Source organism: Coregonus clupeaformis, chromosome 15, assembly GCF_020615455.1.
Source record: "Coregonus clupeaformis isolate EN_2021a chromosome 15, ASM2061545v1, whole genome shotgun sequence".
Classification (NCBI taxonomy): domain Eukaryota; kingdom Metazoa; phylum Chordata; class Actinopteri; order Salmoniformes; family Salmonidae; genus Coregonus; species Coregonus clupeaformis.
Window position 1 is genome coordinate 5,744,511 of NC_059206.1, and position 12,123 is coordinate 5,756,633.

At 43.5% G+C, this 12,123-nt stretch overlaps 1 protein-coding gene across 10 annotated transcripts in view; it reads right to left on the minus strand.

The window, feature by feature from the left end:
* Window positions 1–12,123, minus strand: part of sh3glb2b (SH3-domain GRB2-like endophilin B2b) — a 36,819-nt gene that overhangs the window by 21,122 nt on the left and 3,574 nt on the right. For 3 of the 10 annotated variants that reach the window (XM_041897628.2, XM_041897626.2, XM_041897624.2), the window contains exons 2-6: window positions 11,582–11,723; window positions 11,236–11,247; window positions 9,430–9,558; window positions 7,327–7,460; window positions 3,895–3,987 (exon numbers count right to left, since the gene is read on the minus strand). In XM_041897628.2, coding sequence (XP_041753562.1) covers window positions 3,895–3,987; window positions 7,327–7,460; window positions 9,430–9,558; window positions 11,236–11,247; window positions 11,582–11,723 — 510 coding nt within the window. Of the gene's footprint in view, window positions 1–1,757; window positions 1,821–3,894; window positions 3,988–7,326; window positions 7,461–9,429; window positions 9,559–11,235; window positions 11,248–11,581; window positions 11,724–12,123 lie in introns of all 10 variants that reach the window. The other 7 variants (XM_041897629.2, XM_041897627.2, XM_041897625.2 and 4 more) reach the window with 3 other exon arrangements.

Sequence of the window (12,123 nt, forward strand, 5' to 3'; positions counted from 1 at the left end):
TAGACTAAGACAAACGCACAACCCTGTGACACAACAACTGACAAAAACAAATAATATAGTATATAATATAATATAGTTGGACTGAAAAGAGAGGGACTGAAAAGAGAATGGCCAGGCATGTCTTTATCGCTGGCATTCATCATAAACACGACTACCACGAACAAACCCTTCTCCTCCAAAAACAGACTGACGAATGTGACAGAGTTACCTAACCAGTAGCGATAACAAAGACAGTGACAACATCAGGAGCAAAACAGATGTATCAAAGTGGTATGTCGGACCCTTTTTGTTTGGCTAGCTGCATGGTGGCAAAAATGAGGTAGATAGGAGATCCTAACCCCTGCAATCTCCTGGCCAGCTGTCCACCAAAGGGCTATCTGGCTCCGGGCGTCATCCCTCAGAGACGAGGCCATCCCCCAATTCTAATTTAATAAACCTTCGTATTTGCATTCAGTCTATTGTTCATTCAGTTAGGCCTCTCCATGATTGAACTAATTAATCAAGACCGTTGTCAGGAAATTCAGATGCTTAAGTTTGTCTGGATTCCATCAGAGCGTTGAGGTGATGGGGGTCTATTTCGTCCATCATGTTGGGAGAGGGAGGGTAGGGGGGCTCTACAATACATACACACCCGCTAAGGGCCTCAAGAGTGCAGGCAATGGGGCAAGTAACACCCTACAATACCACAGTACCATTGAGCTAGTAACTACACTGCTGAAAATAAAAGGTGCTTCATAGCAGTTCTATATAGCTATATATAATAATATAAGCCATTTAGCAGACGCTTTCATCCAAAGCGACTTACAGTCATGCGTGCATACATTTTATGTATGGGTGGCTCCAGCGGGGATAAAACCCAACACCCTTGGTGTTGCAAGTGCCAAGCTCTACCGACTGAACCACACTGATCTGTATGAAGCAAGCCATGGAACACTTTTTGGTTCTATATAGCACCATTTCTTCTAGCAGTGGGGGGGGGGGGAATCTTCCAGATCCCAACTATCCCAGCCACCACTGCTTTGCTGTTTTTAGGTTTAATTTTAAGGTTTAATTTATTTGCATCAAAGAAAATAAGTGATAGACAACAATAAATATAAAACCAAATAAATCAAAATCAGTGTGCAGTTTGGAAGCCCAAGGGCTTATAGAAAAACCACACCACAAAAAGACAACATACAATACATAAGTAAAAAATTAAAAAGTTTGTTAAAACAGATAACAAAACCTACTAATCATAAATGGACAAATGAACTGCTCAGCAATCACCAAAAATAATAAACAGTATATGTCTTGTTTAAATGTGAGTGTGTGAGAGTTGGGCTATATGGAGGAAATTACTGAGTCGTTTGGTTCATCAGGCTGACCCCCAGTCTACGCTTGAAGTTATTGAGGGATGATGAGGTTTTGGCAATGTGAAGATAAGAATTCCAGATTATGGTACCTCTGTATCTGATAGAGAATTAGTTTGAGGATAGTTTACTCTCTGTCTCCCTCTGTCTGTCTCTTCCTAACAGTCTCACCCAAATTGTTATCCACAAAGACTGGATATATTCAATAAAAGCTAACCTGTGACGTAGGCCATGAAGTGCACTAAACTTGTGTTGAAAGACTAAAATAAACCAGAATTTGTGCATCTAATGCTGTGTATTTTTGTGTGTGTGTGCGTGCCATTGTACATATTCTATGGAGTATAGCCTGTGTGTTTTTGTGTTTATGCATCTCTCAGCATGAGTCTCCTTTGTCTGTGGGCGTCTTACCGCAGATGCGCTCGCAGACAGAACATAATTTCGAGGCCTAGTCTCCTGAAAATCGGGCTCGGCCTACAGGCAGAGGAGGAGGGGGGTAACAAAGTCATACAGTCATGCATCGCATCAACACAAGCAGCTCCAACAAACAGCACACTGAGGAAGAAGAAGAATGAAAATAAGCTAGAAAGGGAGAAGAAATTAGAAGAAGAAAACAAGATCACAAACAAATAAAGCAAATGGTCAGTTCCCACAGGAGTCTGGGATGGAGAAGCAAAGCTGCAGTTCATGGAAGACGGGGCTCCAACATGTCCTCCATACACACAGAAGCTGCCTTAGCATGCTAAGCTAATTATGGCTACATACAGCTGCTCCCGGAGTTCTACAGACCTGGCTCTGACAGTAGCAGACACTCGAGGGCATGAGCGTTCTCACATACAGAAGGCCTCAGCTCAGGGCCCATATCCACAAAGTGCCTCAGAGTAGGAGTGCTGATCTAGGATCAGTTTAGCCTTTTAGATCATCATGAATAATATTATATGGACAGGTGGGGACCTGATCCTAGATCAGCACTCCTACTGTGAGGCACTTTGTGGATATGGGCCCAGGACTGTGCAGTGCAAGTAGCAGTGCGGTGCGCAGCCTATTTTTGTTTTATGATGTTAAGAGAAATTAGAGGCCTTGTGGATGGCATGAGTAACTTCTCTTTTGTCACGCAGCGCCAGTGATGAGGATTAAATACTACCTCCACACGATGAGGCATGAACGGATTCGAAGAGCTTACACAAATATTTATTTGCATCAAGTGCCATGCACGTTTTCAAAGCCAGGTTCAATTTTCAGGTATCATTATACTGCTGGCAGACATTTTTAGTTTTGCATTGTCTTCTGTTCAAACCTGACCATTGAACCTGTGGAATGGACAGCAGACTGGCTGGATACTGCCCATCACTCCCATCAGTCTTCAGGATGTGAGAGTGTGGGAATGAGTAGGGCTTTCCAACTGATGGGACAATGGAGTATTGTTTCAAAGGGTCCAGAGGCCCCTGAATCAGCTTCAATGGCCCCAGAGGATGAGGCGGGTGGACCTTGGAGAAACACTGAGGCCACTTAAAACAACAACAGTCTAAAAATGTCCAGTCTCAGTTCCACATCATCAACTTTGTTGCGCCAGTGTACCATCCAAAGTATTTTGTTTGGTGAAGTCAACTGATTTAATTTTTTATTTTCCGCCTTTCATATATGACCATCTCTAGGCATCATTACTGAAACAAATCCATTCAACTTCTCTTTGGGGCTATACAGTATATTGTGGTGCATGGATGGTCTGAAAGAGAGGGAGGATGCCCCGAACAGCACTCAATTACAAAAATAAAATGGGAGAAAAGAGGCAAGCGAGATTCGCTGAAAATACAACACTCTCGTCAATACTTACATCTCCCTCACACTGCGCAAATGATAACAGAGAAACATGTTAGTCCAAAGTTAGTCAGCAGAGGGTACTGTTGCTCTCCACCTGCAAAACTGAAGGGAATGAGAGAGGTTGGAGGGCAAAGGGGGATTCTAGTTTGGGAGAGACAATTGCCATGCCCCATGTAAAATTTGCAGAGAAGGTGAGTCAAAGGTAGACCCCTAGACATTGATGACAATCCGCCACGCTCCATCCCTGCCCACCCCTATGGCCATTTCTATTGGTGTAGCTGGTTTAATGGTCTATTGATTTATGTTGATGTCCCAGTTGGAGTTGATCTACTATGACAGCACATTTGAGAAAGCTTGGGGGAAGGACAAGCAGTGAGCTCATATTATGTGAGTTAAACTGTGTTGTGTTCATTCTCCACTCATAGACCAGCGTATCTGTGGTAGAACAACCAAATCAAAAGCATTCAGTGATTGGAGGTAGTATTGGTTGAATAACTAAACTGCTTTACAATCGCCTTTTTTTGAGGCAAAGTAACCCCCCAAGTAATACAGTCAATGGATAGACCGGGAAATAAACAGAGCCAAGAAGACTAAAATCATTTTAATCAACTCTAGAATTGTATATCAGGAATTGTATGTCCCATGTCAGGCCTGAAATCAATCAAACTGGGAACACCAGTCATAAGGGGAGGGGCGTCTGAGGAGGGTGAGGAGGAGGAAGACTCACCGCCGCTTTAGCCTCGGCCTGCTTGGCTTTCTTGACACGTGCTTTACAGATGTCCAGGTCCAACCGCCGGTTCTCCAGGAGACGTCTCTCTTTCTGCACCGGGGAGGAAGACAAAGAGGAAGTGAGTGATACAAAACCAGACCACCACTACTTCTCCTCTGTGCTACCCCAGAGCCACTTGTATCCACTTGGTAAACAGCTCCACTTTGCCCTCTGAAATTGCTGGGTTGCTTATATTACGGACGTCATGTTGCTTGCTTAGCGAGTACCCCCCCCCGACTCATGCCTGGCTCGAACTCAGCACGTGGCCGCACTCCTTGACAACATTACAACGGTTTGAGCCACCCAAAAGGTACCAATTGGATGGCTCTATCCGCAGTAGCAGTGCGTGGACAAAATCACTGAGGAAGCCAAGCCAGTAAAAAACCATATTACAACCTATGGTGTGATAATTGCGTTATTTGCTCTATAACCTATTCGTTCATATGCCACCATTATATACAATAAGGCCGTGACAACAAAAAGACAGTCACACAGCGGCGGAATACATTCAACTACACATACGTTTGTATCATCACAAAGCAAATAGTTATATGACCTGCAGCATGGTCAAGCAAGTTAATGTTTTCGACAGTTTACTAAACAGCTACTGATTTACACTGAACAAAAATATAAATGCAACATGTAAAGTGTTGGTCCCATGCTTCATGAGCTGAAATAAAAGATCCCAGAAATGTTCCATATGCACAAAAAGCTTATTTCTCTCAAATGCAGTGCACAAATGTGTTTCTCTTTTGCCAAGATAATCCATCGACCTGACATATGTGGTTGAACAGCATGATCATTACACAGACGCACCTTGTGCTGGGGGACAATAAAATGGCACTCTAAAATTTGCAGTTTTGTCACACAACATAATGAAACAGGTGTCTCAAGTTGAGGGAGCATGCAATTGGCATGCTGACTGCAGGAATGTCCACCAGAGCTTTTGCCAGAGAATTGAATGTTCATTTCTCTACCATAATCCACCTCCAACGTTGTTTTAGAGACTAGTTGTAGACTAGTTGAACGCCAATTCCATCCTCCTCTCTTTCATGTTGGCAAAACAGTCTATGGCCCTGTCATGCAGTACACTTTTAGTTTAGTTTTCATAGGCTCCCTAGCTAAAATGCTTGCTAGCCTAACTTCCTCGTATGGGCAACAATGAACCAGGTAAGTTAGCTAGCTAGCTAACGTTAGTTAATGTGAGCCTACTAGGCTAAATGTTGAACTTCAATCATCTCAGGCCAGTGGCACAACATATACAGTGCATTCGGAAAGTATTCAGACCCCTTCCCTTTTTCCACTTTGTTACGTTAAAGCCTTATTCTAAAATGGATTAAATTCAAAATGTTCCTCAATCTACACACAACACCCCAAAATGACAAAGCGAAAACAGGTTTTTAGAAATGTTTGCAAATGTATTACAAATAAAAAACAAAAATAACGTATTTACATAAGTATTCAGACCCTTTGCTATGAGACTCAAAATTGAGCTCAGGTGCATCCTGTTTCCATTGATCATCCTTGAGATGTTGGAGTCTTGATTAGAGTCCACCTGTGATAAATTCAATTGATTGGACATGATTTGGAAAGGCACACACCTGTCTTTATAAGGTCCCACAGTTGACAGTGCATGTCAGAGCAAAAACCAAGTCATGAGGTCAAAGGAATTGTCCGTAGAGCTCCGAGACAGGATTGTGTCGAGGCACAGATCTGGGGAAGGGTACCAAAAAATGTCTGCAGCATTGAAGGTCCCCAAGAACACAGTGGCCTCCATCATTCTTAAATGGAAGAAGTTTGGAACCACCAAGACTATTCATAGAGCTGGCCGCCTGGCCAAACTGAGCAATCGGAGGAGAAGGGCCTTGGTCAGGGAGGTGACCAAGAACCCAATGGTTACTCTGACAAAGCCAGAATGGTAGAGTGTCCAGACGGAAGCCACTCCTCAGTAAAAGGCACATGACAGTCTGCTTGGAGTTTGCCAAAAGGCACCTAAAGGACTCTCAGACCATGAGAAACAAGATTCTCTGGTCTGATGAAACCAAGATTGAATTATTTGGCCTGAATGCCAAGCGTCACGTCTGGAGGAAACATGGCACCATTCCTACGGTGAAGCATGGTGGTGGCAGCATCATGCTGTGGGGATGTTTTTCAGCGGCAGGGACTGGGAGAGTAGTCAGGATCGACGGAAAGATGAACGGAGCAAAGTACAGCGAGATCCTTGATGAAAACCTGCTCCAGAGTGCTCAGGACCTCAGATTGGGGCGAAGGTTCACCTTCCAACAGGAAAACGACCCTAAGCACACAGCCAAGACCACGCAGGAGTGGCTTCCGGACAAGTCTCTGAATGTCCTTGAGTGGCCCAGCCAGAGCCCGGACTTGAACCCGATCGAACATCTCTGGAGAGACCTGAAAATAGCTGAGAAGATCTGCAGAGAAGAATGGGAGAAACTCCCCAAATACAGGTGTGCCAAGCTTGTACCGTCGTACTCAAGAAGACTCAAGTCTGTAATCGCTGCCAAAGGTTCTTCAACAAAGTACTGAGTAAAGTGTCTGAATACTTACGTAAATGTGATATTTCAGTATTATTTTTGTAATTATGGGGTATTGTGTGTAGATTGATGAGGGGAAAAAACGATTTAATCCATTTTAGAATAAGGCTGTAACATAACAAAATGTGGAAAAAGTCAAGGGGTCGGAATACTTTCCAAATGCACTGTATATGGAGATAGTTTAGTGCCTAAAATAAGGGGATAAATACAATAATTGTTTCCTGATCTTTCTTATCTCTCTCAGATATAGGACAGACACTTCAGAACAATTATTGTGTAGATTGATGAGGATTTTTTATTTATTTAATCAATTTTAGAATAAGGCTGTAACGTAACAAAATGTGAAAAAAGGGGTCTGAATACTTTCCGAATGCACTGTATACTTCCATTCATTTTTAAAACTGGTACCGGGGACCTTCAGATGAGTCTTGTGAGCATCCTAGAGCAAAACGTAGAACACCATTGAGAGTCTCAGCTTTCCACAGGGGTTATATTAGTGTGTAGCCCAAACCCTTCGGAGGCTGTACCGACTTCAGACGAGTCTTGTGAGGCGTGTGGGCGTCCTAGAGCAAAACGGAGGCCAAACCGTTTGGAAGCTACATATGATTTTGTGAGAAGACAAAAAAACAGATATTTCTAGTTTAAACAGAAGGATTTTGATGGGGATTTTTTTATTATGTTAATTAGCTTTACGCGGGGGCGCAACCACTGTAGGCTAAGGTAGGTTCTTAACTCTGAACACTTACACTTATCTACCCCCTTCAGGTTGAAGTGCCTTAGGGGTAGGGGCTAGGGATAAGGGGCTAGGAGTTGATTTGGGATTTCACAGTATACTCACAGATATGGTTCTCCAGTCTCCCTCCAGGAAGTTGCGGAGAGGAGTGAGGAAGTTGATGGCCGAGGTCTGGAGGAACTCCCGCTCCGCCCCTCCCAGTCTCCTCTGGTACTCCCCCACCGTGATCAGGGTACTGCCTGTTACACACACACTTGGATGATTAGGTTGATTACATAAGTGGATGATTAGGTTGATTACAGTGGACATAATTCCAGTCCATTCAGGAGACGAATGGACATACCGGACCAGTACATTTAATTCCATGACATTCATTCAGTTTCCTGAATTAACAGGGAGTTAGAATGGAACTGAGCCCACTCATCAGATCAGAACTGCCCAGTCATTGACCCAGTGGAGGGAGGAGAGAGCGAGAGGGAGCCAGAGACTCCGTCCCCTCCACTCCCAGTGAAAAAACCTTCCAGTACAGTAATCCAATTCAACAATGCCAATAATGTTTTCAATTCGACTTTTGCTTTCAAAATCAGCACAAACATAGAACATGTAAGAATGAACTATAGCCATTGAATTCTACCGTGCTGATATACCGTACGTTATAGGGAAATAATGCACGCTCTAGAATGCTCTTCAAGCCAATCAGAAACAAGTATTCAACAACGGTATAAACATGGTATAAACATATAAATGGTATAAGCATAAATCATTATAGCCATGCATTATATCAACCCTCCCCCACAACTCAGCATCTCTCCACGCTTCACTGCATTAACCACACTTTACTGCCACTATAAAGGATGGATGGATGGATAGATAGACGGACATATAATCCATTTGAGAGACTGGGGATTTTCAGTAAGAAACTGCCGCTGGAGGGAATTTCTAGGGACACTGTGGCAATAGTGCACACACACACACACACACGCATATGTACACACACACAGCGTTCCAAGCCAAGCTGCTAAATTGTGAGGTATGGTATCATCAAACCACTGTGTGAAGGGTCAGATTGGTTGTGAGAGGAGTGGGCATCCCGCCAGCTTCCTAGGTAATCAAAGCCAGCATCAGAGCTATAACTCTGTCTAAGATAAGGGTCTGCCCTTGGCCTAGACACAACTATCCATTATCACACTGGATCACAGTCTATGGGAGACAAAACAGTCACAAGCTGCATTTCTTGGAGTGTTTATCATAACTGGCGAGTGTTGGCTATCGTTTTCATTCAGGTTGGATTACTCCTGGGCTACAGCACCCAAAGATCATCATCGATACACTGGCCCACTTAGAGCATTGTGGTCAATGTTACCCTATGTCAGCGGTTCTTAAACCTTTTCAGCTAAAGAGCCAAATGACTAAATTAGTGTCCTTCCGTGACCGAAATCCTCCTCCAAAGACCCAAATTAAGAAGAAATAGTGTGTGATTATAGAATTATTCTCATAACTCACGTCCTCCTCACACATGCCTAGAGCAGAGTTTAAGAAACCCTGCTCTAACATACAGTACAATGTGTCCAACCATTACTTAGATTATTGAGAGAAAATCCCAGAAAAATGTGCCTAGAAAGAGAAACATTAAGAGATTCCACTTCACTTCAAGAATGCTCGTATCGTGTTCAGGTTGAACACATTCCTATTTCCTAATAGACTTGGGCATCCCCATTTGGACAGCTTGAGTCATTTTGGCCGTGGTCTACATCATACATTGCAGTTGGGCATCAGATTGCTATGTCATGTATGAAGATATCTGATATACTAAACACCTATTCAGGCATTGTGAGATCTGGCAGGTGACTGCAATATAGTCGGCCTGGAACGCGGCCATTATGTTCTTAATAAAATGGAGGCCTGGGCAGCTGATGGAGGCTGATGGCATGTTGTTTGTTTCTGTGCCAACCACACACAGACAGCTGAGCACCTGGTACAGTGTGGGCAGCATTGCCAGCCCGCCCAGACACTTTGGCATCAATACATTATGTAGATTTCAATGATTACTAAGGTTCAGGAATAATGACTTTCAAAAACAAGAGGGTGTTGCAGAACAAATAGCAGAATAGTGTTACGGCACCTTTTGATGAGTGTTTGTGAACGCACGTTTGACAGCCGCAAGTGACAAAACAGCAAAAGACCCACACCTCCACTAGTTCCACCTACCATATGGGGTCCCTGGGCCAAAGTCTTTAGCAGCGTCCAGCATATACTGTCCCAGCAGCTCTCCATTGGTTGTCCTGGATGGGATCTTCTTATCTAACTTCTCATAGAAGAACTCCTCTATACGCGCACCTGTGTAAAAGTAAAGAAAAAGATAGTTCACCCCAGACAGCAATTGGGTACCGCAATCAGTAAATGTAGCTCTTCTCCTTTGTGCCAAAAACCCAATAAATAAAAAAAAGATGCTTGAAAAAACAACCAATTTCAAGGTACAAATAAACACAAGTAATACAATGATGTAACCCCCCCCCCCACCCCAACCACCCTCGAAAAACATGAATCACCTGTCTTCTCAGCCTTTGTCTGTGCCCTTTCAACAGAGGCATTCATTAATTAGCCTACATAATTCATCACTGGAGAAAAGCCCTTCAGGTGCAATGAAATGATCTAAATGTCTCTTCCATTTTCAAAGCGATGAGTTTTAAAACCACACCAAAACAACTCTCTACTGAGCAATACAAATTCCAAAATGGACGAGTTATTGATTATACAAAATATAATTAATTATATAAAGACGAACGTAGTAGCGTACATATAGACAGACAATGAATAACAAGACTTGACAGTTCACAATTCCTATCTACAATGTTATACTGCTTGTTGTTGGAAAGTGAAAGGCAATATTGATCAATGCACTACAGAAGAAGCCACAAAACAATGGCGCAGTATGGGAGTGAAATGGAGGGGGTGGCAGTTCTCTCTGGAACCTATCCAGCTTTCTACACCGAAAATGTAGCAGATAAACAAAGGCTTCTTTTTTCATGCGTGTTTCAAGAATCCAGCCAACTTGACACAACAGTAGTAAGCATTGGAGTCAACATGGGCCAGCATCCCTGTGGAACGCTTGACACCTTGTAGAGTCCATGCCCCAACGAATTGAGGCTGTTCTGAGGGCAAAAGGGGGTGCAACTCAATATTAGGAAGATGTTCCTAATGTTTTGTACACTCAGTGTATATTGTAGGACTCTGGTAAAAAGTAGTGCACTTTGTTGGAAATAGGGTGCCATTTGGGACCCCCCTCCTCTGCACTCAACACAATTAGCCCTTCCTACCCCAGTTTACCTTGCCTAAATCATTACAGTCCCAAATCTGATTTGAGATTTGCACACATAAGTCTCAACTAATCTCGGTTACCCAGAAGTAAAATTCTAGCGAAAGTTGTAACTTCCCATTTAATCTGTCCACGAGAGATTACTCTTCAACTAACTTTCGTGCAACACCTCAATTGAATTTGACATCAATGACACTATTTACACTTAAGTTTCCCTTGTGTATGCATTTCTCAAGTCAGAGCAACCAAACAGGCCTTGGACTTGGCCTTGCATGGAAAGTCACCTTAAGAATGAAAGTCCCTTACAGAGTGAAATTTAGCAGAGATAGAAGGACCAATTGGAGCTATTAGCCATCTATCACCAGCCATCATGGGCAATCATGGGAGTACAAGGGCCTAGTCCCATTTCAGCACCTAGCCCCTTCCTCTTCACAGTTCAAAGATGTGAAAGGACTAAGCAAAGGTTGTAAACAATATGATAAAGTAGAGCACATAACATATTGCGTTCACCTATCCAGCTCCTTCAGATCTGTGATCACTGAGGGGGTGCAGTATGTTAAGGGTTTAGGTCCAAAATGAAATCATCCCACATGTTCCAACTAACCCCCATAGGAAGTCTTATGGGGGTGGGAAGCCTCAAGCACACTGCAGATACTGCTACTGCTATTACTACATACTGAGAGCGGAGACAGACTTACCAGTGTGGTCAACTGTAGCATGGAGGGTCAGAAAGTCAACGGTTAGAGTTTTCTAACATACTAGGTTTCTTTCTCTCAAAGGGACCAATGCCACAATGTACTGTATACTTCAATAGTACTTATTTGGACATATGCATGTAGGCAAAACACAGCCAGAGAAAAACGCTAGCTAGCACTCACAACCCAAAACACAAACAGAATGGCATCACCATGAAGGCTCCTTTCAGCCTGGTCCCAGATCTGTTTGTGCTGCCTTGTTTGGCATTGGCAATGACCATGGGAGTTGGCAGGACAGCACAAACAGGTCTGGGACCCAGCTATAGGTTGCTATAGGACTGGGTCTTACTTGGATTGGGCTGCAACAAGACCTCGGTTTGCCTGAAGATCTTCTCAGTCCAGTTCTTGGTGCAGTCGGCCCGGGCAATCAGATTCTCCAAGTGGGCATCGAGCTCAGTCTTCTCCGCAGAGCCCAACTTCTCTTCTGTGAACTTGGAGACAAAAGGAATAAATAATATTTACTGACAAAACATACACCTAAATAATGTAGGCTAAGACAGCATACGTTATATGATTGGCAAAAAACAACATTGTTCTGTAAGTCAGTGGCAGCTGGGCAAATTGTGACCAGCAGAATCGGTTGTGTCTGGCTATGAAATGTTTCAGTGAATGGCCCATTTTGAGCAGCTTGTGGCTGCTGAGGCCCTCTAAGCCTAACCTCTCGTACTACAACACAAAGCTAATCTACAAAACTAACCTAAGCTCAACCGCCACGTCGTGTCTGTGTAGGTGGAGGGAGGAGCAGAACAGACAGACAGAGAACGGTGAGGACAGACAGAGAACGGTGAGGATAGATAGAGAACGGTGAGGACAGACCGAGAACGGTGAGGA